Source organism: Lycorma delicatula, chromosome 4 (assembly GCF_047948215.1).
Source record: "Lycorma delicatula isolate Av1 chromosome 4, ASM4794821v1, whole genome shotgun sequence".
NCBI lineage: Eukaryota > Metazoa > Arthropoda > Insecta > Hemiptera > Fulgoridae > Lycorma > Lycorma delicatula.
Window position 1 is genome coordinate 97,438,678 of NC_134458.1, and position 24,687 is coordinate 97,463,364.

Consider the following 24,687-nt stretch of genomic DNA (forward strand, 5'->3'; position numbering starts at 1 on the left):
GGGGTTGGAAAACATGGATTGTAAGATTTAAATTATGATCTGAATAGAAGATGCAACCCAGAAGTATCTGAAATCTGATAAGTAGGCTTAACTTATATTCACCACTATCTCATAAGTGTTTTCATGTAAGGAACACATGGATCAATCCCATTTCTTCCTGTAAGATGCTTGAAAGTATAAAAACATTCATTTATTCAACTTTGTTTTTGATTTTGGGAAAGAGTAGGAAGTTGCCGAGAGATAAATGTTGAGTATAAGAGTACAGTGGTAATTTTCACGTTAAACAGCAAAAGTAGAGTTCTAAGATGCATACTGAGTTAAAGAACCATTTTTTGTGTAACAATTGTGAGGCTAATTCTGTTTCACATCTTTCCTGAGTTACCTTGGAATCTTATTGCTAACTTTGTTACAATGATCATTCCTGAAAATGTTGTTTATAGACAATTCTGTTGATGACATAAATGACTGAACATTTACTAGACATTGCTCAAATCAAATACAGATCAAATTGAATGTTGACATCAGTATAATTGTAGGTTTGTTATGTTGCACCTGTAAGCCTAACTTTGTCTGATGATATAACTGTGAAGAAGCTTGTTTTTTATCTAATCCGTGAATTCCACATAGTTCTTTATGTGAGTGTATTTCTTGTTCAAGAGTCTTGATACAGACTTACTTATAGTCTGCTGCTTGTTCAGGTTACCCAATGTAATGGACTTATTTTACTGGTTAATCCTATAATTTCCGAAGCATTGTGGACTATCAAACTGTATGAACTGTATGATTGCATATCATCTTTAGTACTTGTCATTGTAATGATTTTTAAATATTATATTTGATGTACTTCTCGTGTCAAATAAAAAGGTATTTGATGCTTACTTTATGTTCTTCATTATTAAAGCATCAATATCATTTATAAAGCACTCAAAAACTTCAGATCTGTTAACAAAGATTAAATGTGCTGAGAATAATTACTGTAAGTAGAATGGTTCATGCAGCTTTATGTAGCAGTGCAAGTTCATATTTAAGTGTAATAACCACCACCATAGTTTTATATTATTCTTTAATGCCAAACAAATTTCAGAAACTTTTGGGTAGCTCTGTGCAACATGAAGATAAGTGATTTTTGTTGTAGGCATTCTCTTTTTCAAAGTTTGAAAGGTATTTAACTGTAATAAATGTTTTAGCTTTTTGTTAAAAATTACTAAGATTGTTTGTATAAAATTGATATCGTGATCATGATTTTTATTAAGAAAAATTAAGGTAGACTAATAAAATACAATCATTTTATATTTGTTACAGTTTAATTGTTAATATTGGACTAAAATTTATTATGTCTCTCTGACATATTCAATTGATTTAACATATCAAATTATTCATTTCTAAAATTATAGCTTTTAAAAAAATTATTAGTTTGTTAATTGCTTATAATTTTGAAGTCTTAAGAATATTGTTAATAATTTGATAAAGTTTAAAGAGGTATTTTATGTGCTAAATACTTTCATCCGCATCTGTATGGGTTTGTACATTCCAGGATCAACTCACTTTTCGTGCTAAGAGTAGCAGTTAAAAGCATCTGTGTCGGTACTATTGTTGCTTTGAAAAAAAAGAAGCAGTTATTTTTATTTTTAGGTTATGTATAGGCCTGTAGGGGTTTGTTTGGAATGAAATTATCTTTTCTTTATTCTTTGCATGATTTTTATTTGTTTTTCTCATCTTTCAGTTTTCATTACTTATTGTTTTTGTAGTCAGGGTTGAAATACTTTGTTTTTAAAATGGTATTCTGTTATTTTACTACATGCTGAGGACAAAATATATTCATTCACTTCCTTATATATAACTAAACATGTGCAGATCCATGTTTAGTATTTGTTCACTAACTTTTTATAAATCTAAACATGTGCAGACCCATGTTTAAGTAATTTTTTTTCTAACGTTTCAAAAATTGCCAGTTGAAATGTCTTTAATATTTCTGCCACAGCATCACGTTAATCTACTTTGAACCTGTTAAAACAACCAGCTGTTATGTTACAGGACATTACTTTTTCCAGTATAATGCACCTTTAATATTCTAACATTATAACAGTCCACTTGTTATAAACTTAACTATTTAAATTCAAAAATGTTAATTATCACTTTTAAAATATTTATGTATTGAACTGTAAAGATAAATAATACTGAACATCCTTTGTGTTACTACTTTTTAAATAAATTTCTGTTTGTTTCAAAACCACACTTCCATCCTCAGAACATTATATATTAGTCATCGTGTATTGTTATCGTATTGAAATTATATCTTATAAATATATTAAATAAAATAAATATTAATATAAATATTTTACTTTGTAGTTTTTAAGAACAATTTCCTTGCATGAGCACCAATATTAAGGCGCACACTGACATGCAGTTGGTACTAATTTCATCTTTGTTACGAAATTCATATGTGAAACTGAAATAAGTAATCTTATGTTAAATAGCAGTGTTACCAACTGCCTTAAGGCTGATTAAATTTGTCAGCCCCTGATTCCAGTCATTTCTTGTATAACATGATTTGGTGGTGTAATGACATCTATGATTCCATTGTACCTGGAATGTCTCGGGGGAAAAACATTTCAAATAATAAAAGGATGTGATTTAAGGATAAGTGCTTGAAAGCTGAAGAAATATTGTTTGAACCTGTCCTCATAAATAATTCAAATTAAATAATGCCAAATGTTATTTTCTTCTAGGTAATGACTGCAAGATATCGATATTTAATGACTAGTGGTTTTAAAAACTGAGTTTCTTAAAAAAACATATATTACATCAAAACTGACTTCTTATTTTCTAATAATCAAAGTTGTGTAATAGATAACTCAGGAACACAGAGAAAATTAATACAGATTTATCAATTGCACTGAGCACATTTTGTTGTAAAAGAATCATTAGTAAATAACTAACTTACTATTGTAATGTACATCAAGTAGTCTTGTTGGTAGGTAGATTTGCATCGGTATAATGGTTGAAGAAACATTTACTATTTTGTAAGGTCTCATTCACGTTCTACTGCAAATATTGTTCTATTACATCAACTGAAGCAGAGCTGAAAATTAATATTCCCATTCACAATTTACTTGATAAAAATAAGGATTTTTTATTAAAGTAAAATAATCTATTATATTAGTGTGATATATTTTTTATGAACATGTATTACACTGTTGTGGGCATGCCAAGTCTTTTCGTTGAAACCAGAAAGATTTGACATTGAGTCATGTTATTGCATGATGATTTATAAAAGAAAGGTAACACTTTAAAACATGCTATCTCATTCCTGTTGAAACTATTACAGACTTTGTTTTAAAATTGTTTGTAGTCTCTTTTGAATATTATGTTATACAATTTTTATTACTGTTTTATTATTATTTACAGTGTCACTTCTATATATCACTAATATTATAAATTTAAAAAAATTATTTAGCATGCATTTTACTTTACTAAGATATAGTTTTATGTAAAATTAATGAATTGTTTGAAACATGTTTTGATTTTGTTATATATAGTAATTTCTTAAATTTGATAAACAATTTTTTTAATGTTGTATTGTTCTTTTGTTTCCTGTTTAATTATATTTTGTATCCATTTCAGAAAAGTTTCAAAATATCATAAAATTATCACTTTACAGATGATAAAGCTTTAGTCAGCTTTTCCTGAGCTGTATCTTACTCTCAAACATCTATTACTCAGAGCAAAAATTAAATCTTGGATTTTGTTTAATGTACAAAGAATTAAAATATATTTAATATCGGTTGAATGTAGAATAAAAGAAAAGCTATTTGATTAATTATATGACTACTTTAGCTGTGATATTTTGTTGTTCAGATTTCACATGTAGCACATATAAAGCGTGAACTCAGTACAGTTTTACATTTACAGTCACTCTAAATTTGATAAAAACATGTTACACAATTAAAGAATTGAATATTTTCCTAACCAAGTTAAAATGGACACAATTAGCAAAAGAATCATCAGTATACTTCTGATGAAAGTAGCTCTGGACAGAGCTTTTGGAAGGACATTCTATTATTTTCAGAAATAGTAACTTTTCTACATTTATTTTTTCATACAATTACTTTATAACAGCATATACAAACTTGTTAGTAGTAAAATCTTAATTAGGTTAGGATAATAATCTTTGATAATACCCATTAAAGATTATAACACAACCTACTTCTGTTAACAGTTTCAACAACTTCATTTCACCCTTCAAAAAAAAAAGTGAAAATAGAATTGTGCACATACACATATGCACACACACACACACACACACACACACACACACACACACACACACACACACACACACATATATATATATATATATATATTTGTACAAAACATATAGTGTGAAAATTAACTATGGATTTAATGGGCAACAGACACTGAAAATTTTCCCATTTCTGAATATATTTATATTTAGCTTAGGAAGCCTAACTAAAATTCAAGTTTTCTTCTTGTGTTTTGTTTTCATATATACAGGAATTATTTTCTTTTTATTTAAGTTATATTTTTGGTTGAAAATTTTGTTTTGTGATTGCCTTTGTATTTGATTTCTATTGTATTGTATCACATTCATCAGATAATCCTTAAATGTGATTATGTTTTCTCTCAGTTCACACATATATATATAATTATTTATTTTGTGTGTTGTGTGTGTGTGTGTGTGTGTGTGTGTGTGTGTGTGTGTGTGTGTGTGTGTGTGTGTGTGTGTGTGTGTGTGTTTAATATTATATGAAATATAGACTATTAAAAAACAATAATTGGATGAGTTAAACTTACCATATTAATTTACAGTAATTGATTTTCATGAGATCCTGCATTTTCAGTTGGTTTTGAATTCTATGATTACATTAAAACATATTCGTTTACAAATTATAAAATGAATATATTTTAATATAGTTATGTAATATGGTAAGTTTAACTTATCTGATAATTATTGTGTTTTGGTGATTTATATTTCATGTAATACTAAATGTTATTGACTATGGTCAATATGTTAATGAATTTATTTAAATGTAAAAAAAAATTTGATGCATATATGCATGACTGTGCTTCTGTATACATAATCAAAAAAATTCCTATAGCAACATGTTGTGTGCATCTGAGTGTGTGTGTGTGTGTGTGTGGCTGTATCGTTTATTTAAAATTTAAGTGAAAAGTATGTTTTTTTAGTTTTATAAATATATGAGATACAGATTTATGCATTAGCGACTGTCTATTTTATAACTAGTATAACTTTTTTATTTATTGACCAAAATTAATAATTTGTGATTATTAGTCTATCTTATTACTACAGTGTACTATGAATACAGAAATTGCTTAAATATCTTTGAAAAAATTTTTAATTTTTTACCCACTTCATAGCTATACATCACTTCCTACACAATATTTTCAGCAAGGCCTTTCAGAATTCTCCATTTTCTGACTGCACATTCTGATACTAATGATTTTGGTGTGATGAAATTAGAAAGTTAAGTTTTAAATTTTAATTATGTAAGTTCATTTTAATATTAAACTGGATAGCAGATCCTAAGTAATACAGTAAACTGCATCCCTTCCAACCTGGTGGTTCTACAACATTCTAATTGTCTTTGTGAGTAACATTTTGGAAACTAATGAACATGAAGTAAGATAAAATGCCAGTGGCCAAAGCCATGTTAAGGTGATTTCTGTGATGACCAAACTTAAACATGTTTTTAACATTTATTAGTGTCTAATGAATATAGTGGATGTTGAAACAAAAAATAAAATAAATTATGAATGATTGAAGAATGAAATGATGAAAAAATTAGATAGGCCTCACTAAAGATTGTATAAAGGAATAATGTTATATGGATGTGAAGTAAAGATAATTAAAAAATTTTCAGCTGGAGAAATTTATTAAACGCAGCATGTTTGGATTGATATTATTTTAAAACTTTTACCATCTGTATATCAGATATATTTCTTTTAACAGAGTATTAAATTTGCCTTCTTTAAAAAGTTAGTGAAATAATCACATTGCTAATTTTTCTTGATCTTATTTTTTTTTCTGATTGTATATCATCTGTATATAATATAATGTATATATAATCAGCTGCTCAGAAATGACAGTTACAGCAATTAAAAAAAAGTCATCTATATGAAAAAAAATTGCCATTTAAGAGCAATACTAATACACATGTTAAGTTATTTTATCTTTCTGTGAGTACTAAAGTATAGCTGGGAATCCTTTAATATCACATTTAATTACTCAATATGGACAAGAATGTAGTGCTTTATATTATTATTTTGAGGAAATCCTTTATTTCATAAGTAGTTTCAATTTATTGCTTCATTATGATTTCTCAGGTATTTTTAATATAAATGAACATGTCTTCTATTAAAAAATTATAGTTCTACTAATTTGAAGAGTATTCCAAAGTCAGATGGCCATTTTCAGAGGGTTAAGAAAATGTGTCCAGAATGTAGAAGTGTGTGCTAAGTTGGAAAATTACATTGGGCACAATCTGTTATATTGTAACACCAGCTTCAGTAAACTAATCAAAGAGTAGAAAAAAAACTGAAGCTTGTTGCAAAACACAATAAGTTTGTCCTTAAAGCATTTCTATAGGGACAAACACATTTTTGGTGGTTGGAGTATGCAATCGTTCAGTTGCTTCTTCACTGTCGTAATGTGTTTGTTACTCTGTTATATGAGTGTGTTTGTGTGAGTGTATTATATTAACTATATGAAAACTTTATTTTGTTTTTGAAAATTATCAGTGTTGTTACAAGCTTTTATTTTTTTCATTTTCTGTAGTTAACAGATTCTGTTTCTTTAAATTACAATAAGTTTATTGAAGGATAGTATTATAATTCCACTTTATTATCATGGAAGGTGAAAGTAGTGTGGCATACAAGAAAAAATTGGGGGTTGTAATCTTATCCATAGCCAGATGAGAGAGATCATGTTTAATGTCTTTAACTTTATGACAAAGTAGGTACACGGTGGATCAATTCTTTTTAAACAACTTCAGAAACGTGTCGCACAAGCTGCAGGAATTTCATTCAGTAGTGTTCAAAAAATTTTAAATGAAGCAAAAATTAATTCCGACAAAGGCTTTAGCACTCCTAAAAAAAATTGTAACACTAAAAATCCTAAAGTGTTGGTGGATAAATTTGGTAAAAGTATCATTCGTGAAACGATTTATTATTTTCTCAATGATAAAAGTGAACGCATTACTCTTCGACCATAAAAGAGAAAATCAACTTTCAAGGAAGCCTTTTTTCTTTATGGCGCATTATCAAAGACAAGATGTTTAAATGGAAAAACACTATAGCTAATAGAAATTGTTCAGTAGAAAAATTAGAAAATTGGGAACTGAGGTTCCTAATGTAAGCTCTTACGTTACTTAAGAGCTTTTAAAGAGTACCGTAATGAAAACAGCTCTATAATTTACATGGACAAATCCTATGTACATGCCAGCCATACCAAACCAATATTGTGGAGTGATGGCTCTGACCGCAACCTTGCTGCTCTGATTTCTAAAAGCAAGCGTGCTTGCATTGTTTATACTGGTTCTGAGAATATGAGTAGTTTTGTCAAGAACGAGCTTCTCATATTTAGAACTTGTAGCAAAACAGGAGATTATAATAACAGTATGAATATTTTTAATAACAAGCGGTGTGTAAAACAATAATTAATTTGTAATCTTTCCTCCAACTCAGTCATCGTCATAGATAATGCTTCGTATGATACATATATCTCAATCGCGATCTGAATTCAAACACGGGAAAACTAGACATGATTGATCAGCTTATGCAAAGTAATGTGTCATGAATGAGTTCAATGTTGTAACTAGTCATATATAGTTTTATTAAACTCCATAAGCCATGTGTTAAATTATTTAAAGTCGATTCAGTTTTAGTCAAGAAAGGTCACAGTGTTTTGAGATTGTCTCCTTATTCTCTGGAATTAAATCTGATTGAAAAGGTTTGTACTGTTTAAAGAGGGTACGTCGTGAAAAAATGTTAATTTTAAATTAACCACTGATGAGTTACCAGCTATTGAAACATGATTTGATTTGGTAAGTAGTAGTTCACATCAATGTTCGTTCATAGTGTAGTACTTTCCCACACCACTTATCCTCCTTTATTCTTTCTTCCTTCTTCTACCTCAATCGCTTCCTCTTCAAACTTATTTTGGTTTGCAACAAACTCTACCAAAGTGTCAAAATAGAAATTACTGTTTACTGTATTCTTTCCAGTATGAGTATGTAAATTTAAAGCCAGTAGAAAAGGGATTGGTGTAGGTAATTTGAATGAAGATATGACAAACTGTCTACAAGTTAAAATTGTGATGTAAAGGTTACAGTGGTAAAGTTTAATGCAAATTATTTAGTAGTGATAATATTAACTTCAGTTTTTTCAAAACCTTGTTTAAATATGTAGATTTAAGTCAGAATTAGTTTTTAGAATATTGAATTAAGTCATCGTTTCATTTCCTACTGTTTTGGAGGATCAGACAAATTGTAGTAAGACAGTCTTCTGATTTATCAATTTAATCTTTTTTTATAATATTGGTTAATATTTTCTAGGCTATTACAATTCCATTATCTTTTTATGGTGATCATTTCAGAGAAATAATAATTTTTTCATCAGTTAAAAAGAATTTTCAAAAGTTATTTTGTTAGATTTCAGTGGTTCCACTTTTTTCTTTTTTTTTTGAGTGTATATTATCATTTAACCTGTAGCAATACAAAACACTTCAGATAACTTTCTTCTTCTGTAATAACCAACGGTATTTTATTTGGCCTTGTTTCTGATGTTAGCAAGGAGTTTGAGTATAAAATTGTATACATTTGTTGTAACTTTTGACATGAAAAGATATATAAATATATATACTCGTATATTTCATAACAACAAAATAACTACCAAATACAGTAACAGAACCTAAAAAACTAATACCAAAAGTTGACTTTTGCGGGATCCCCCATCATCAGTAGGTACAAAATTCCAAAATAAATTACATCAAACAAAAACAAAAAATAAATAAAAAAATAGAAACTAAAAATTTAAAAAACATAAACCCTAATAATCACAAAACTTGTACAGTATAACTCAATGCCAACTGGAATGATAAAAAAAAATCACGATTATCATTCCATTTGGCACTGAGTTATGTAGTACAAGTTTTGTGGTTTAGGGTTTATGTTTTCCAAATTTTTATTTTTTTATTTATTTATTTATTGTTTTTGTTTGATGCAATTTTGAAATTTTGTACCGAATGTTGTAGTATTCCATGAAAGTCGATTTTGGTATTAGTTTATTAGAATCTGTTACTGTGTTTGGTGATTATTTTGTTGTTGTTTGAGGTTATTTGGCACAGTGCTCAGTACGTTGATGAATTAGTTGAAATTTCACAAAGTTATTAAATAAATATATATATAAATATACTGTTCAGTTAGATTAGATGCTGTTAAAACTGATCAGATGTCAAAACATAATACCACAATTAGAATTATTGTACCAGTTGATACAAACTTAATAGTAACTGTCTCAAAAAGAAGGGATCTAAGTTAACAAAGGAAGCTGGGTGTAGGAACTGCATTGGCAGTCGTAATCGAATATTTATCTGAGGACAAAGAAGATGTCCTCAGATAGAGATTTATTTAACATTTTATCGTGGTCCTGTTATTTCATTAGTGTGCCTTCATTTTGTATGGCAACTAGTGTTACCTCAGACAGTTCAATTCAGCCTCTTAGTCAGTGATTGTATCCACAAACTCTTTAAGTATATATGTTTATTTTAACTTAATATATATATCTTTTCAAGAGACCTGAACCAAATTTGAAGTCAATTTCCTTACTGATATTTTGCATTATTATTTATCTTCTATTTCAGGAGTATTATAATTTTATTCTGCTTATTATGAACAAAAGATGAAAAAGAAGTGTTTGTAATACCCAATGAGGCATGGAACTAGTCTAAATAAGACTATTGCTTATTATCATTTAAAACAAAAAGGGTAATTATCCCAGTAATAATGGCTGATGGTCTAGTTTGATTTTTAATGCCATAGTGTTAGTGAAATCAATGTGTATCAATCAGCAGTATTATAAAGTTTTATCCATAATTTTGTTTTTAATAATGTAAATATCAGTTATTGAAAAAATGTGTGTTATAGTGATGTAATTGCATTTTTTATATTACTTGAAATTGTCTATTAAATGATATAATTTTTGTAAGTTTTATTTTTTTTATTCTTCTCATTTTGATAGTTTATTTTTGCTTGATTTTATGTAGTTGTTCCTGTATGTTGTCATTTATAGTCAATCAGTATTCTATGTTAACTTCAAAACTTATTACAGTGTTTGTTTGTTTGTTTTCCATGTATCCTGCCTGTACTGCATTTTAGTAGATTAGTAAATTTTATATGCTTGTTCTATTCTACCTATACTGTTTTGTCAGCAATATTTTTTTGTTTGAATCCTAATTTTACTATTGTTTACAAACTGGTTATAATTTTTTATTATTGTTTTTTTTTTATATGACTTACATTTAGGTAAATATACTTTTGTCCATAATAATTGTTCTAAGGAAAGTCAAGGAAGTGGAATATCTTATGCTATGTGACTCCAGTTTATATTTTACTATTTTTTATAAGCTCTTTTATAACAGTTAATTTTTTCTAATTGTATTATTTATATTTATTATTAATAATAAATATCTATTCTTAAATACTTATTTTAAATATTAATTAATATTTATTATTTAATACAATAAATTAATTTTATTAGAAAACTGTAATTATTGAATACACTAACTCATACATTACATGCTCTATGTAGTCTGTGCATTAAATATATATATATATATATATTATCTAAGTGAAGATGCTGTTTAAATTTGAGTTTCATTATTACAAAATTGTTTCCATAATTTTTAACTTCATCTGTTCATGATAAACAGTTAAAGATTTATTTTGTTAATTTTTATCCTTGTTAAATTAAAATTTCTTTTACTTTAATTGAATTTTACTGAAAGGATACCTTATCACTATCTTATAGTGTGTTTTTGCTGTGTAATACAAAATTACCTTTGTACAGAGCATGTTTGTAAAATGCTATGTTTTGGTTTGGTTTTTTCTTTTTGTTTCATTTCCAATTTATTTGGGTTCCTTATTTTAATTTTGAGAATTTTTAGGCATATTATTTACTTAAAGGAAAGAAAGAAAATAAATTTAACATCAGAACATTGTCAGGCCTTATTATATAACAGAACCTATTATTTGAAAATATTTGAACTCTGTATCAGTAATGAATGATTTTGGTACAGTCAAGGTGTCTTCAAAAAAAAAAAATGTAATCTAAAATATTATTTTATTGTTTCTGTTTTAGTTATGTTATAGTGTGTGATAAATAATTTAACATTATGAGTATTTTCTAAAAAAAAATTAATTTATGTACATAAAACAAATCTAAGCAAAGAAGTTTAAGAAAATTACTCTACAACATTATTTTTGTGACTATTCAATCAGAAGCTGTAGAAATAGTTACCTAACTTTTTCACATCTTTTTAGTTTACAGATTCTCTAATATATGTTTTCTTGCATATTATAGTGAAATTTTATGTAGTCAGGTTTAGTTCTGATCTATTGTAGGAGTATAAATTATTACAAAATAAATTTGTATTTATTCTTTTTGTGTTCATAAATACTGTTGGACTTTATTTATCCTTTAGTATCTATTTTCAATAAATTTTGTCGTGATGTAAAATACCATAAAAAGTTTTATGGTGAAAAGTATTATAAAAATTGTGTTAATTTTGTTATTTCTGACCATAATTAAAAAAGTATAAAAAAATTATGGACAACAGGTTTTTTTTGTAAGATGGTAAACTGCATTCCTAACAAAACCTTCATGGTTCTGCAACATCTGGAAGTAAAGGATAATATTTTGGAAATTGAAAAACTGTAAGTTAACTTAACAAACTGGTTCCAGTAGATACTGAAGTTATGATTGTATAACATCGCTTTGTTGCTGTTAGCAATTTATTCTTTAGTTTGTTTACTAATAGTATTTTTACTAGTATTTTTTTATTATTTCACTCATCTAAAGCAAATTACATCAGAACCTGCAATGAAGGAAGTAAAAATTAAACTCAGTAACTTAACACACACAACACACATAAAAAAAATAGTTTTTAACTCCCCTCTACATAGCTATTATTTAGATTTTATTAAAAATTGATCGTAACTACAAAGTAAAATGAAAATTAGCTTAAATAATGTGTATATCTGTTTTATGTGTATAATTAGTGTAATACATTTAATGTAGTTTACTACAGAATACTAGAGAATGTCTAAGGTCATTTAATTGTTGTCAACACTTTTCAAAATTGTTAATGTCATAATTTCTCGTATTAATCTAAGTTTTCTTGTAATCAGTTTTCAAAAGTGATTTTTCTGCATTTTACTAGTTAAGGTTGGTATACTAGGTTAAGGTTTTAAGGTTGGTCTACTTACTGATGAGCTCAGAACAGTACAGTCATGATACAGTGACATTTTGCCTCTGAGTGTTATCTAAAAGCAGTTAGTTACCAGTGTGTAGAAATTTATTTAACAGACAAATTGATTCACTTGGGTCATTTTATATGTGTTAGGATGTATTCTATCAACATATATTTTTAACTTTTTTGCTACATATTTTTTTCTACATCTGAAAAAATATTGGGATTATTGATTTAAATCAGTGATAGAATACATTGTTTACAGAATATTTTTTTTAATTTTTAAAAAATATATTAAACAATGCATTTCTGTGGTGATAGGCTATTAATCATAAGTTCTGCGTTTTCTTTAATATCGATCAGTGTTAATAACATTTCTTCTTCAGTATCTGACATAATTACCAAATGGGTAAACAGTGTAATATAGAAACTTTGTTACCTATTGGTGTAATTTCAAATTAACCTCTGCTTGCTAACTACTAAATTGGATTAAATTAAAGTAAAAAAACAGTTGATGGTTAAACAATACCTGTTTCTGATTGGTGACTAGTTGAAAAGAGTAGGCTTTTGATTGGTTGAACACCTGTATCATAATGAAAATTTGTTTCATAATGACCCTCATTATGATACAGGTTCCAGCCACATAATTCAAATGTTATATACAGCAACAAAAAAAAAAAAAATAAGTTTATGACGTCAAAGTAGCCCTTACCTTTTTATTAATCATTTGCTATTTTGATCTTTCATCTCTTCAGTCCCAAAAACATTATTTGCTGTTTACTGTTCAGTCAGACAAACTTTCTGAATGATTATTGATATTAAAGATAAAGGACTCAGTGACAGTTTCAATCAGTTCCTGGATTGCTCTTATGCCTTTTTAGCAGGACTGCATTTTTTGCTGCAACTTGTTTCCTGTTTTTTGTATATTTCATCCTTGCACAAACAGATGATGTTTTCTAAGTTGAACATCATATTATATGATAGCATTCAATTTTTGAGTTCAGCACAAATTAATTCAATTGAGTTAGATTCCAGTGATATGGAGGAAGACAGACATATTCTATATCTTTTTGTCGCTAATATTTCATCAGCAACATAGAGAACACACTGTAGTTTGTACTTCATTTCTATCATTTCTTTTTTGAATGGAATGTAATTTCTTGACCAATTTTGGATACCTATTTTTTGGAAAATGAAGTTGATGCTTTATCTGTCTGGACATTGTGATAGGATCACCAATTCATTTTATCTGGTAAATTGTGAATTAATTTTTCTTGCATCCATTTCAAAATAGTAATCGCAGTACTTGAGCATTATTTCCACATATAAAACAGTCTGGAATAAAATCTATTTCACCTCTCACATGATATATTACAAGCCGTTGTTCTTTTCAATTAGGAACTTTCAGTTTTCCAAAATTCTTATTTTATGTAACTAACGTTTATTGTGAGCATGAATGCTGCCAATGTAAGCTTGGTCGTCATAGATAACTGGATGACCTTCTTCCCTAAGCTTCTGAATTTGCTAAAGAGTTGAAACCTTTTGTACGCATATGCCTTCCTCTCTAGTAGAATTGACCTGCTTGTTTATGGTTTACCACCTTAATCCCACTTATTAAAAAAATTTTGCTTAAGCTGTCTTTTCCTATTGAAAAGATTCCTTCTTAATCTTCAGAACCAGTTTTTAAAGTGTAAGAAGCAGAAACATAGGAAGGGATGCAGCCCCCCTCACAAGTGAAGTAAAAATTGAGAACTATTCATCTGATAACAGGCTTTTCAAAATTCTCTAATTGTTTACTTTTTAAATATATTATGCTTTTTGTAAGGGAAGCTGAAAAAAAGATAAGTTATCTTGTTTTTTCACAGAATCCTTAATTCTTTTTTAACAACCGAGACATTTTACTAGTTTTTGAATCCCAGTAAGATCTTTTTGGGATCAGTCAGAAATGTCTCATTACATGGTTCCTTAGTCATCTTACAATTGATTTTTAAAGAAACAATTTTCTTTTACTTGAAAAATTGTTAGATTGTTAAAAAATTGCTGATCGTATTTAATAAAGAAATGTGCTATTTTCTGTAGGTATGCACTTTTAGTGTTAACCAAATTTTTCATAGTTGTTGCTGCCATTTTGTAGGACATCATTTTTTATATATGGAAAATTTATATTATTAATTAATTAGAATAATTTATTAAAAATCTTTTATTTAAAGTTATTTTTAAAAAACTTCTACTTACAACAAGATATTTTTTACCTGTAATTTATTTTTTACTTGCTTTTATTCCTTTTGTAATTGTGTAATATGACTGGTTTAATATGCAAATGAGTGTTATTATTTATCATTTATGAGCCATCTGAATCCAATTTTTAAACTTAAAGAACTGAATTTTACTTTCTCTGGCATTTAGAATGAACTAAAAAAATTAAAACGAACTGAAAAGTAACTAAACTATGAGTTACTGTTCTCTGTTTTAAATTAATGGATTTGCTGCTTTCAGATTCTTTTACAATTATTGCGCTATACTTAAGATCTTATCAAATGTTATTGTTGTTCTAATTTAATGAAAGTACACTTTAACTACAGTGCTCCCTTAAACCGTACAACAGGTTAATTGGCAATAATCAGCTAGTGAATAGGGAAGGAATATTACTGTTCTCTTACTGCTTCTATGTACCTATCTATAATTCAGTTGCATATACTTCTGTAGAGGAAAGAATAAACTGTCCAATCAATACTTCTTGCCCTAATAAGTCATCAATGTTGCTGGGCTTTGTCAGATTTTTGGGGTCTAAGGATCAAAGCAGCCTCAGTTGTGTATACTGTTTAAATAAACATTTTTTTTTCAAATATATAGCTTTTTATACCAGAAAAATAGTTAATTATTAAACTAATTAATATTAATCACCACATTCTATAAAAAATTATAAAAAAATAATTTTTTTTAAAATAAAATGTTTTTAAGAACATGTCATACTCATATCTTTAGCTTTATTTTTATTTATTTTTTTTTTTGTAATTGTAATTATTTTAAATAACATGTTAATTTTAAAATACTGTATAATTTGAAAATATTGAACAGAGCAATGTGATAAATTCATGAAAAAACTCTTTTCAAAAATAATTGTAATGATTTTTTCATAGCTGATTTATATATATATGATTAAGTTAACTCAATAGTCAGAATTAATCAAATGAATTACCTAACAGATTAGTAAAATAGAAGTTACCAATCTAGAGATGCCTTTCAGTCGTTAGATCAGTTTTCATTCTTGATTTCTGAGTCGACAAAAATTTACTTTAAAAATTAATTATTTAAGCAGTAATATCTAATGTAAAAATTTCAACTTATCATTAGAGTCTTGTAGGTTTCATGGTTTTAGGTTTTGGGATCAGAATGTAGAATATCCTAAAAGAATGCTAAATTATCCAACTGCCACTCTATTGGTTTGAAATTTTGTTTAATATTTTACTTAGGTAACATGAATAAATTATGTTCATAAATTAATCGGTGGTTCAGGATTTTATGTTTGGATTGAAAATGCCATAACACTGCCAATAATGAGACCACTTCTGTTAATGGATAGTGAGTAAATAGGTACATCTTATTTAAGTGCCTTATTTTGTATATTATATTATGAATAATCTTTATTTTATTATTTTTATTAACAGATATTATTATATTAATTATGAGCTATGATTGAGTAACATATTTTTCTTTTTATACAGCAAGCATATCATGCAACAACAGTCATTAGACAAATGCAACGAATGGCTTTGGGAAGTGGAGCGACTTGTATTAACTCACCCGATTACAATGGCACCACATCTGAGCGTCCACCTAACATGTAACCACTGGCCATCAGGTTATAATGTCATCTGTTAAATGAAGAATTAACAACTGTCTGTAAACAAGCATACACACACACACACACACACACACACACACACACACACACACACACCCACATTGCATCCATGCATTCAAAGAAAAAGATGTGAAGTTGTAAGTATACAGCAGAAATATAAATTGATAGTTATATAAATATATTCTGTTGGTATATGGTAATGATAATAATGATGTTGTATTGTTGCCATTATTTTTCATTGTTATTATCATTATCTTAGTTAAATTATATTTAGTTGCTGTTTTTACTTGTGATAAGGGATTGTAATGAAATTTTATAATATTAATAATTAAATATTAGTTCTTTTGGCAGTAGCTATTTTTCTACAAAATATTTTAATGGTTAATATTATAATTGTAATAATAATTAATAATACATATTATAGTATATTATGTGTTAATAATGAGTAGTGTAATAATTGATGAAAAATATTTTGTGTAGTGTATGGTTACTTTTTATTCATATTTTATGTCCACATAAATGCATATATTATTTTTATTGAAAGATGTCAGTATCTTATTATTATTATCAATAATCTGGTGCGTGTGTGTGTGTGTGTGTGTGTGTGTGTGTGTATGTGTTTGTGTTTTTACACATGTATGGGTGTATTAAATACTTGTATATGAATTTATTGAATACTTGTTGATCAACTATTTGAACAAACTCCTGCTCCTGACTAAATTTAATTATTATAATTCATAACTTTATGTAAATTTATTAATCTTATCTCCAGACTTGTATAACATTGAAGCTGGTTTTAATTATAATATACTCTAAACAACTAGTATATTCCCTATAAAACTTATCAATATTGCACTCTGAACTTATTATGAATACTAACATTTTTATGTATTTTTTATTTTATTAAATTAGATTTATTTTGTTTTATCATGTATATTCTGTATTAATTTTATTGTAGTTATTTAATAGTACAATTTATTTGTATGTATAGTAATTTACTAATTTTTTTTTTTGTTGGAATGTTTAATTAAAAGTTTTTGATGGCTAAGTAAAAAATAGTGTTATTTCATGCGATACACCACTGTTGCTGGACTTAATTTCTCATAAAATTTAATTACTTGTAAAACTTGGCATTAGGTTAGGAAGACTGGTCAGTATATTTTAAAAACTCTGTACTAAGTTATTTTCAGGAACGTAAGAATAGGTGACATTCTTCTGTTGATTACAGAACCAGTAGGTGTTAAATTAAAAACAATTAACTGAAAATGAAATTGAATGGCATTATCAATTACAAAAATTCTTTACGAAAACAAATTTTTCCTAGTGTTTTACATGTAGATTATATATGATAAGATTTTAATTTTTTGAAAGAGATTCTGGATCATGTAAAGATTAGGCTATTCTTTTATTTAAGTTCACATCCTGCCTTAAGAACTCACTGAAAATTTAACATTAAATAATTAAATTTCTTATTGAAATAAAAGTAGTTAATTTTCCTTATGTAATACATAATATGATTTATCAGATTTTATTTTATTTTTAAATCAATCATAAAATCCTATGACTGTGTTTCCTCTTATTCCAGTTGCTCAACAGAGATATCCTTCCATGATATTTAGTTTTCATGATAACCCACCCCTTTCCCAGCCATCATGCATTTGTGAAACTATACTCCAACAACTACAGCAAATTAATTGTAACTTTTCTGTTTTAATTTATAATTTTATACTGAATCTTGATCTTATGTATGGTGTTAGTTAACTATTTTGAGGATATACCTGTACCTATGTGAAGAGATACTTGCTTTTGGGTCTGCAAGTCTGTATACTTAAGTAAATAATAGATATTACTTCTAGCTGCTTATGCAGGAATATAGATTCACTTTTGCCATTCACAATTTAACACTGATTAAAAAAGTAAACAATATGGAATACACAGTTATAACTGACTAAATTATACATAATTATTGTGGCCAGCCAGTTACTCGATGCACTATGGAGAAATAATATCACCATTTCAATAGTGTACTCATTTCAAGGAGAAGCAGTGAATCCATTAAGCATTTTAGATAATTTAGTTTACTAAATTAAGAGAAAATTTACAATGTATTAAACAATTTTATTATTTGCATTATAGATATTATCTGGAGTCAGTGTGGTTAAGATATTTTAATTTAATGTACTGTTATAGATATTTAAAGTACTAGTCTTCAGTGGTGCAATTTTAAGTTTTCTATGTTCTGTGTTGGCTTATTAGAAAAACTGCAATTTTATCTACAAAGACTTATTATGTATCTTTTATCATGCATTTGTGTTTTTCTCAATTTACATGTATATTTACTGTATTATTTTTTTATATACTTTTTAAATATTAAAAGTCTATATATATATATATATATATATATATATATATATATATATATAGATAGATATAGATATATATATATATATACACACACACACACACTTAATATAAAAATAAGCTCTGTGTGTGTGTGAAAATTATATTAAAAGTTTTTATTAAAAAGTGAAACAAACACTTTGATCAAAGTGTGATATCATTTTAATAACATGGTATTATGTCACTCTTGTTATTTATAACACACACAAATATATGGAAATGCCAACGCTAGAAAATAAAAAATTATTTGCTGCATTAAATAAGATTTATATTATTTACTTTTATTGTTACATTGCTTCTGAAGATTGTTAATATTTCAATGGAAAAGGAATAGTTTCATTGTTAAATTGGGTTTAAATTAATATAAGTTTTATTTTTATATTCTTTGTTGTGTTGTTTTATGTTATATGTATATTTACACTTATATAAAGCATAGTGTGTACAATATACTATGTTTGAATCTTAATATAATCTACTAACTGTATGTAATAGTAATTTTGATTATGAATAAAATTACTTATATTGAAAAAAATGGTAATAAATTATTCACTTAGTTGGGACCCAAAAGATTTTCTTTGGGAGAGTGTTTATACTCTAATGTTATTTGTTTGTTTGTTTTTTTTTAAATTCAAGTAATGAATTTAACTGTGTAACAAATTGATTAAATTTTTTTGAGATGTTGGCTGTCTCCCATATAAATCTTGCTGTCCCTGTTTTACTCATTGCTACTGCAAAACTGGTTCATCAGCTTTTGCTTTTATAAACATACGGGTATTTTAATATTTATGTAAACTGGAAACAGATTTCATATATTTAGTTTTTTTTTTATATATGTAAGTGTGTATTTTAGCTAAGAGATTTGGAAATATGTTGATAATGTTATTTGTACATCAGTACTAAATGACAAAAACTTGTTAAATAAAATTAATGTTATGATAGTGTTGATTAGTCTTTTATGTGAAAATGTGTCAACCACTACTAGCATTTATTTCTGGCTATTCACATTTACATACACATTCATGGAGATATGTATTTTTTCTTTTCCCTCCACTTTTTCCTTCTAGATAGTAAGTATATATTTTATTGCAACACTGTTTTATTTAATGATTGTATTGATTTAAAAAATCTTCTTTCATACAAGAGACCAAATTATCAGTCTGTATTGTTACCTTACTTCATTGCCATCATCATATGGTTATTTGCACTAAGACCAGGTCTCCCTTGCACAACATTTTCTTTTTACTCTTCTATTCCAATTTTTAATTTTGAGCTCTGAGTAGTTTCCATTTCTTTTAAGTTGTCTGTAACTTTTCTCTTTTCCATCCTCTCTTTGCATCTTTTACTGATTCTTCTAACACTATTTTAATCAATCCTCCCCTCATGGTATTCCCATCCAGTTGGCTTTTCTATTCTGGATTATTCTGATTACATTTCTCTTCAAATTCACTCTCCTCATTACTTCTTTATTTTTCAACCAGGCTTTAGATTTAATTTCCCTCATGATCTTCTACATGTCCACATTTCAAATGCCTTAATTTTTTGTTTTTCTCTTTTCCATTTGGTGCATATTTCACATACAAATACAAAAGTACTCTCCAAATATATAAGTTTACAAGATGGTTCTTCAAACCTATCTTTGCCATACTACATAATCTCCATATCATCTCTCATCATACTGAGCAGTTCTTTTATTCAGTTTTTAGTTTCTTATGGTAAATGTACACAATTGCTAACTTTTCCTATTTTTCCAAGTATTTTGTAATTTCTGAATGTTTTATGATTTTAGAAAACATTTTTGTATCAGAATTTTTTTATTCAAAAACCTTAAATATTCTTGTTTGCTTTTAAAACAAGTGTGATTATTGATATAATTTTAGGTACTTCATATTAGCCCGTCTACCGTAACCATAATGATCCTGTAACTGTGAAAATACTTCAAAGTTACAGGATCATTAACATATTTTACATATTAAAAATATAAGAACTGTTGCTTATAATTAACTAAACTTAAATTAACCAAATGTAACCTATGCTAACTTCACTCGTTAACCTCCACTAATTAACAGTAATGTTTTGATTATTTAAATAATAAATAATTCCAATAATTGCCGAATTTATTATTTAAATACTCTAAACATTACTGTGTTAATTAGTCAAGATTAGCAAATTTAGGTTAAGTTTGGTTAAATTATATTTATAAAATAAATAAATATAAATGGTAATATAATGGTTATATCGGGTGATATTAACAATAACCCAAAAGTTTGCAATTTATTGGTCGACGGGCTAATTCATAAGTACATAATTTTATTTATATTCTTAACTTTTTATCTGTTCTGTTCTGTTTCTCATGGGAATTTTATTTGTTGATTACATGTATGTGCTAATACTATATCTATACTTTATCTTTATTATAATACTTGTATGAATTGCAAAGTAGTCTTCTATAGCACCTATTGTTAGACTTTCTTTTTTTTTAAATACTAATAAATATGGTTAATAACATTCTATAAAACCAAGTATATGAGTTCTGTGTTCATGGTTTCATATTACTAAAGTTTTATAATAGATTCTATGACTAATTTTTTGTAATGCTTTATTAAAAGTATTGCGTACACCTTATAGCACCCTACTCTTTATCCTTTATGTTTTAACCAAAAATATTTCAAGCTTATTAAATTTATTTCTATAGTTGTAAGGAATTTGGTTTTATTCATTTTTACTGTAGTTTTTTTAATGATTTCAAAATGGATTTTTAACTTCAGAATGGATATTTTGTTAGTTGCATCTACTGTTTGTCTCATCTTAAATATATTTTATGAGTTCAAATAAAACTCTTAAAGAAAGAATGGAAAGAAATTATGATAGAATAATAAAATAATTATTTAAAAATAAGAAAGTAGAAAATCTTGATTTATGATACCCTGTTTTTTAGGAATAATTAAATTTACAATTCCTTTAATTATCATGTGACTGTCAAAACATGTTGATATGAACACTTTGAAATATATGCTCCGTCATTAAATTTATTAGACTTAACTCCATGGAACTTATCATAATATTAAAACTGTATTACATATAATGTATAACTAAAAATTATAATGCCCACAATGTTACAAGTGTCCACTTTACTAACGCCAAGAATGAACTGATTGGTTTGTCTTTCTCGTTGTGTATGTTATATACAGCAAGCATATATTATCTACAGCTATATGATATAGTAGTTTGGATTATAAGTTTCATCATTTAATGATTATTGAGAAGGATAAACTGGTTATTGCCCTTTCGGGATTACTTGGGTACATCTGAAACATCCTTTTTGTGAGCTTTATAATATTAAGTTGTGCTATGGATATTACATATTAGTTTTAATACTATGTATATTTAATTTTTACTATACTGTTCATATCATCTGTAGAGTAATAATATGGTAATGGAATATGTATTTCAAAATCCATTATTTTAATATATTCTTCATTGAAGTCTTACAACTGATGAATTGTAAAGTTTTTATTAAAACCAAGAATATAAAATTCACAGTTAATTAGCATCTTCTATATATTATGCTAATCGGGCTTTATTAAGGCTAAAAAGAATGTTCAAAGTTAAATGAATCCCAACAACTTGATACAGAATACATATGCATTATGTAGCTTGAAGTTTTACTGTACTCTATTTCTTCTTACAAATCAATTTTAGTTATATATTTTTAGAAACTACTTATATTAAGTAGTTTCTAAAAATATATATGATTTTTTATTTTTATAATGGAAAATCCTGAAATTTTATTTTAAAAAGTATGCTAGTACTAATGCTTTGATATATAATAAAATTTATCTTTGAATTTTATTGCAATTATATTATTGTACTACTGCATAACTACGTTATTGTATAGGTTAGTATTTGATGTAACAAAGTAAAAAGTACAAGTAATCAACTTTTTACTTTATAAAAACTAAATATATGAAAGTAATATTATTTATTAACAGGTGTCCCGGTTTTGCATCAGCAGCTAAATGTATTTTCTGCTGTTCTTATTTAAAGATTGCTTTATTTTTGTTGTAACACTGATACTGATATTTTTATTTATGGTTTGGGAGAAGAAACTAAATAATATGTGCCTTTACTGGATCGTTTATAGTTAAGTTTTTGAGAGTAGTGATAAAATTTACTTTATTTTATTCTATTCTCTAGTCAGTAAAATTCTCCTTGTCAAGCAATGTTTTCATTTATCTTCAAAGAGATTGAAATCAAAATCTAATGGGGAAAGATCAAAAGAGAAAGATGTGTGGTTTACAATCCAAGAGTTGGTGATACTGTTGATATCTAATTATGTATAGGTAATGCATATATTTGTACCTGTAAGACATCGGTTGAGTTAATCATTGGTCAATGATAAATATCTGTTAAGAAATTTTAATTTCATTTTGCTCACCTTCAAGTGGTTCTTCTCTTTGCCCACAATAGCACCAGTTGTTTTTTCTTCTGTAAGTCATGCCAAGCAATATTTTTCTTTTTATTCATTATTGCTAACAGTTTCAAGTGATCAGTTATAATTTTTATATTTTAAAGTATCTTGTTATGTTGTTAAATGAATTCATAGACTTATTTGTATATCCTTGTTTCTAATGTATATAACTATCCTCTCTCTTTTTTATGAAACCATCATAATCTTACATAAAACAGTATGTTTTAATAGTAGTGCTTCTTAGGATATTTCTTCAATTTTAATTCTAATTTTCTACTTCAGTTTTTTCTTTATTATTATTATTATTATTATTATTATATGCTCTTGTTAATCTTGTTCAATCACTCTCTCTTTTTTATTAATTTTCTTTTAATTCAAATTTCTGATCTGTGACTAATTTACTCCCATAAGTAATAACCACTGTTTCTTAACTTTACTATAATTGTTCTATCTATTACTTAATTTACATTGAACAGTCTAATATACTTCTCTAAACCATATATATATATTTTTTTTTTGTATGTATGTTTCTACTGTAGAACTCGCCTCTAGATTTTGCTGGTAAATGTAGAGGTGAGAACTGTAATCAAATTAAAGCACAAAAATCAGAATCAGTAAATATGGTGATAGTACAACTAAGGATTAAAGACCAGATTATAATTTTATTTTATGTTCAATTGGCACAGAATTAATTAATATTTTTTAAATATCAGTCAGTGTATTTTTTCTAATGTGTGTAGAGTAATTTTCTGAAAGTAGTGATTTCATTGTTAACTGTATTGTATGTTCAAATAATTTAATTATTGTGTACTGTTTTTTAATAATAAATTATTTTATTTGTGAATATTTCATGTTTGTCATTTTTAAGTGACTTGTACTCATTTAATCATATAAAACTGTTAATGATGCACATTCAGGGGCCACTTTTAATGTTATCTATGTCATATGTGTTTTTATAATTTTCATTATTTGCTGGTTTGCATTGTACCATGGTTATAAGGTTTTAAAATTTTCTGTAAGTTTTTTATGTTGTTTGTTCATGTATGTTCTGGAAATTTACGAGACTATAAATTGCTATAGGTGCTTAAAATCTGACTCAGATTTTAGTTGTACCAACATATAGAATTGATTCCTTCCAAAAATATCTTAAATTTTGGCCTAAAAATTTGAATAATTGCTGTATTTTTAGTGTAACATACACAGAAATATATATATATGTATGTACCATGTCAATGATATTGATTTCTTGTGCTGTAAAATTTAGATAAATCATTAATCATTAAATTGATATATTAAAAATTTGTTTTGATTCTCAAATATGAACATATTGTTTCTTTTTATTTTTTTATTAATTTTTAATGTAAAGCTAATTATAAAGTAAGACTGTAGTCAGCTGTAGTAATGAACTGGAAAAAAAATAGCCTATTTCATATTAAAAAGAGGTTT

General features: G+C 26.7%; 1 protein-coding gene across 3 annotated transcripts in view; it reads left to right on the forward strand.

The window, feature by feature from the left end:
• Positions 1 to 24,087, forward strand: part of CaMKI (Calcium/calmodulin-dependent protein kinase I) — a 195,578-nt gene extending 171,491 nt beyond the window's left edge. For all 3 annotated transcript variants that reach the window (XM_075363727.1, XM_075363726.1, XM_075363729.1), the window contains one exon: positions 16,234 to 24,087. In XM_075363727.1, coding sequence (XP_075219842.1) covers positions 16,234 to 16,356 — 123 coding nt within the window. In that variant the 3' untranslated portion in view covers positions 16,357 to 24,087. The remainder of the gene's footprint in view (positions 1 to 16,233) is intronic.
• Positions 24,088 to 24,687: the final 600 nt, after the last annotated feature.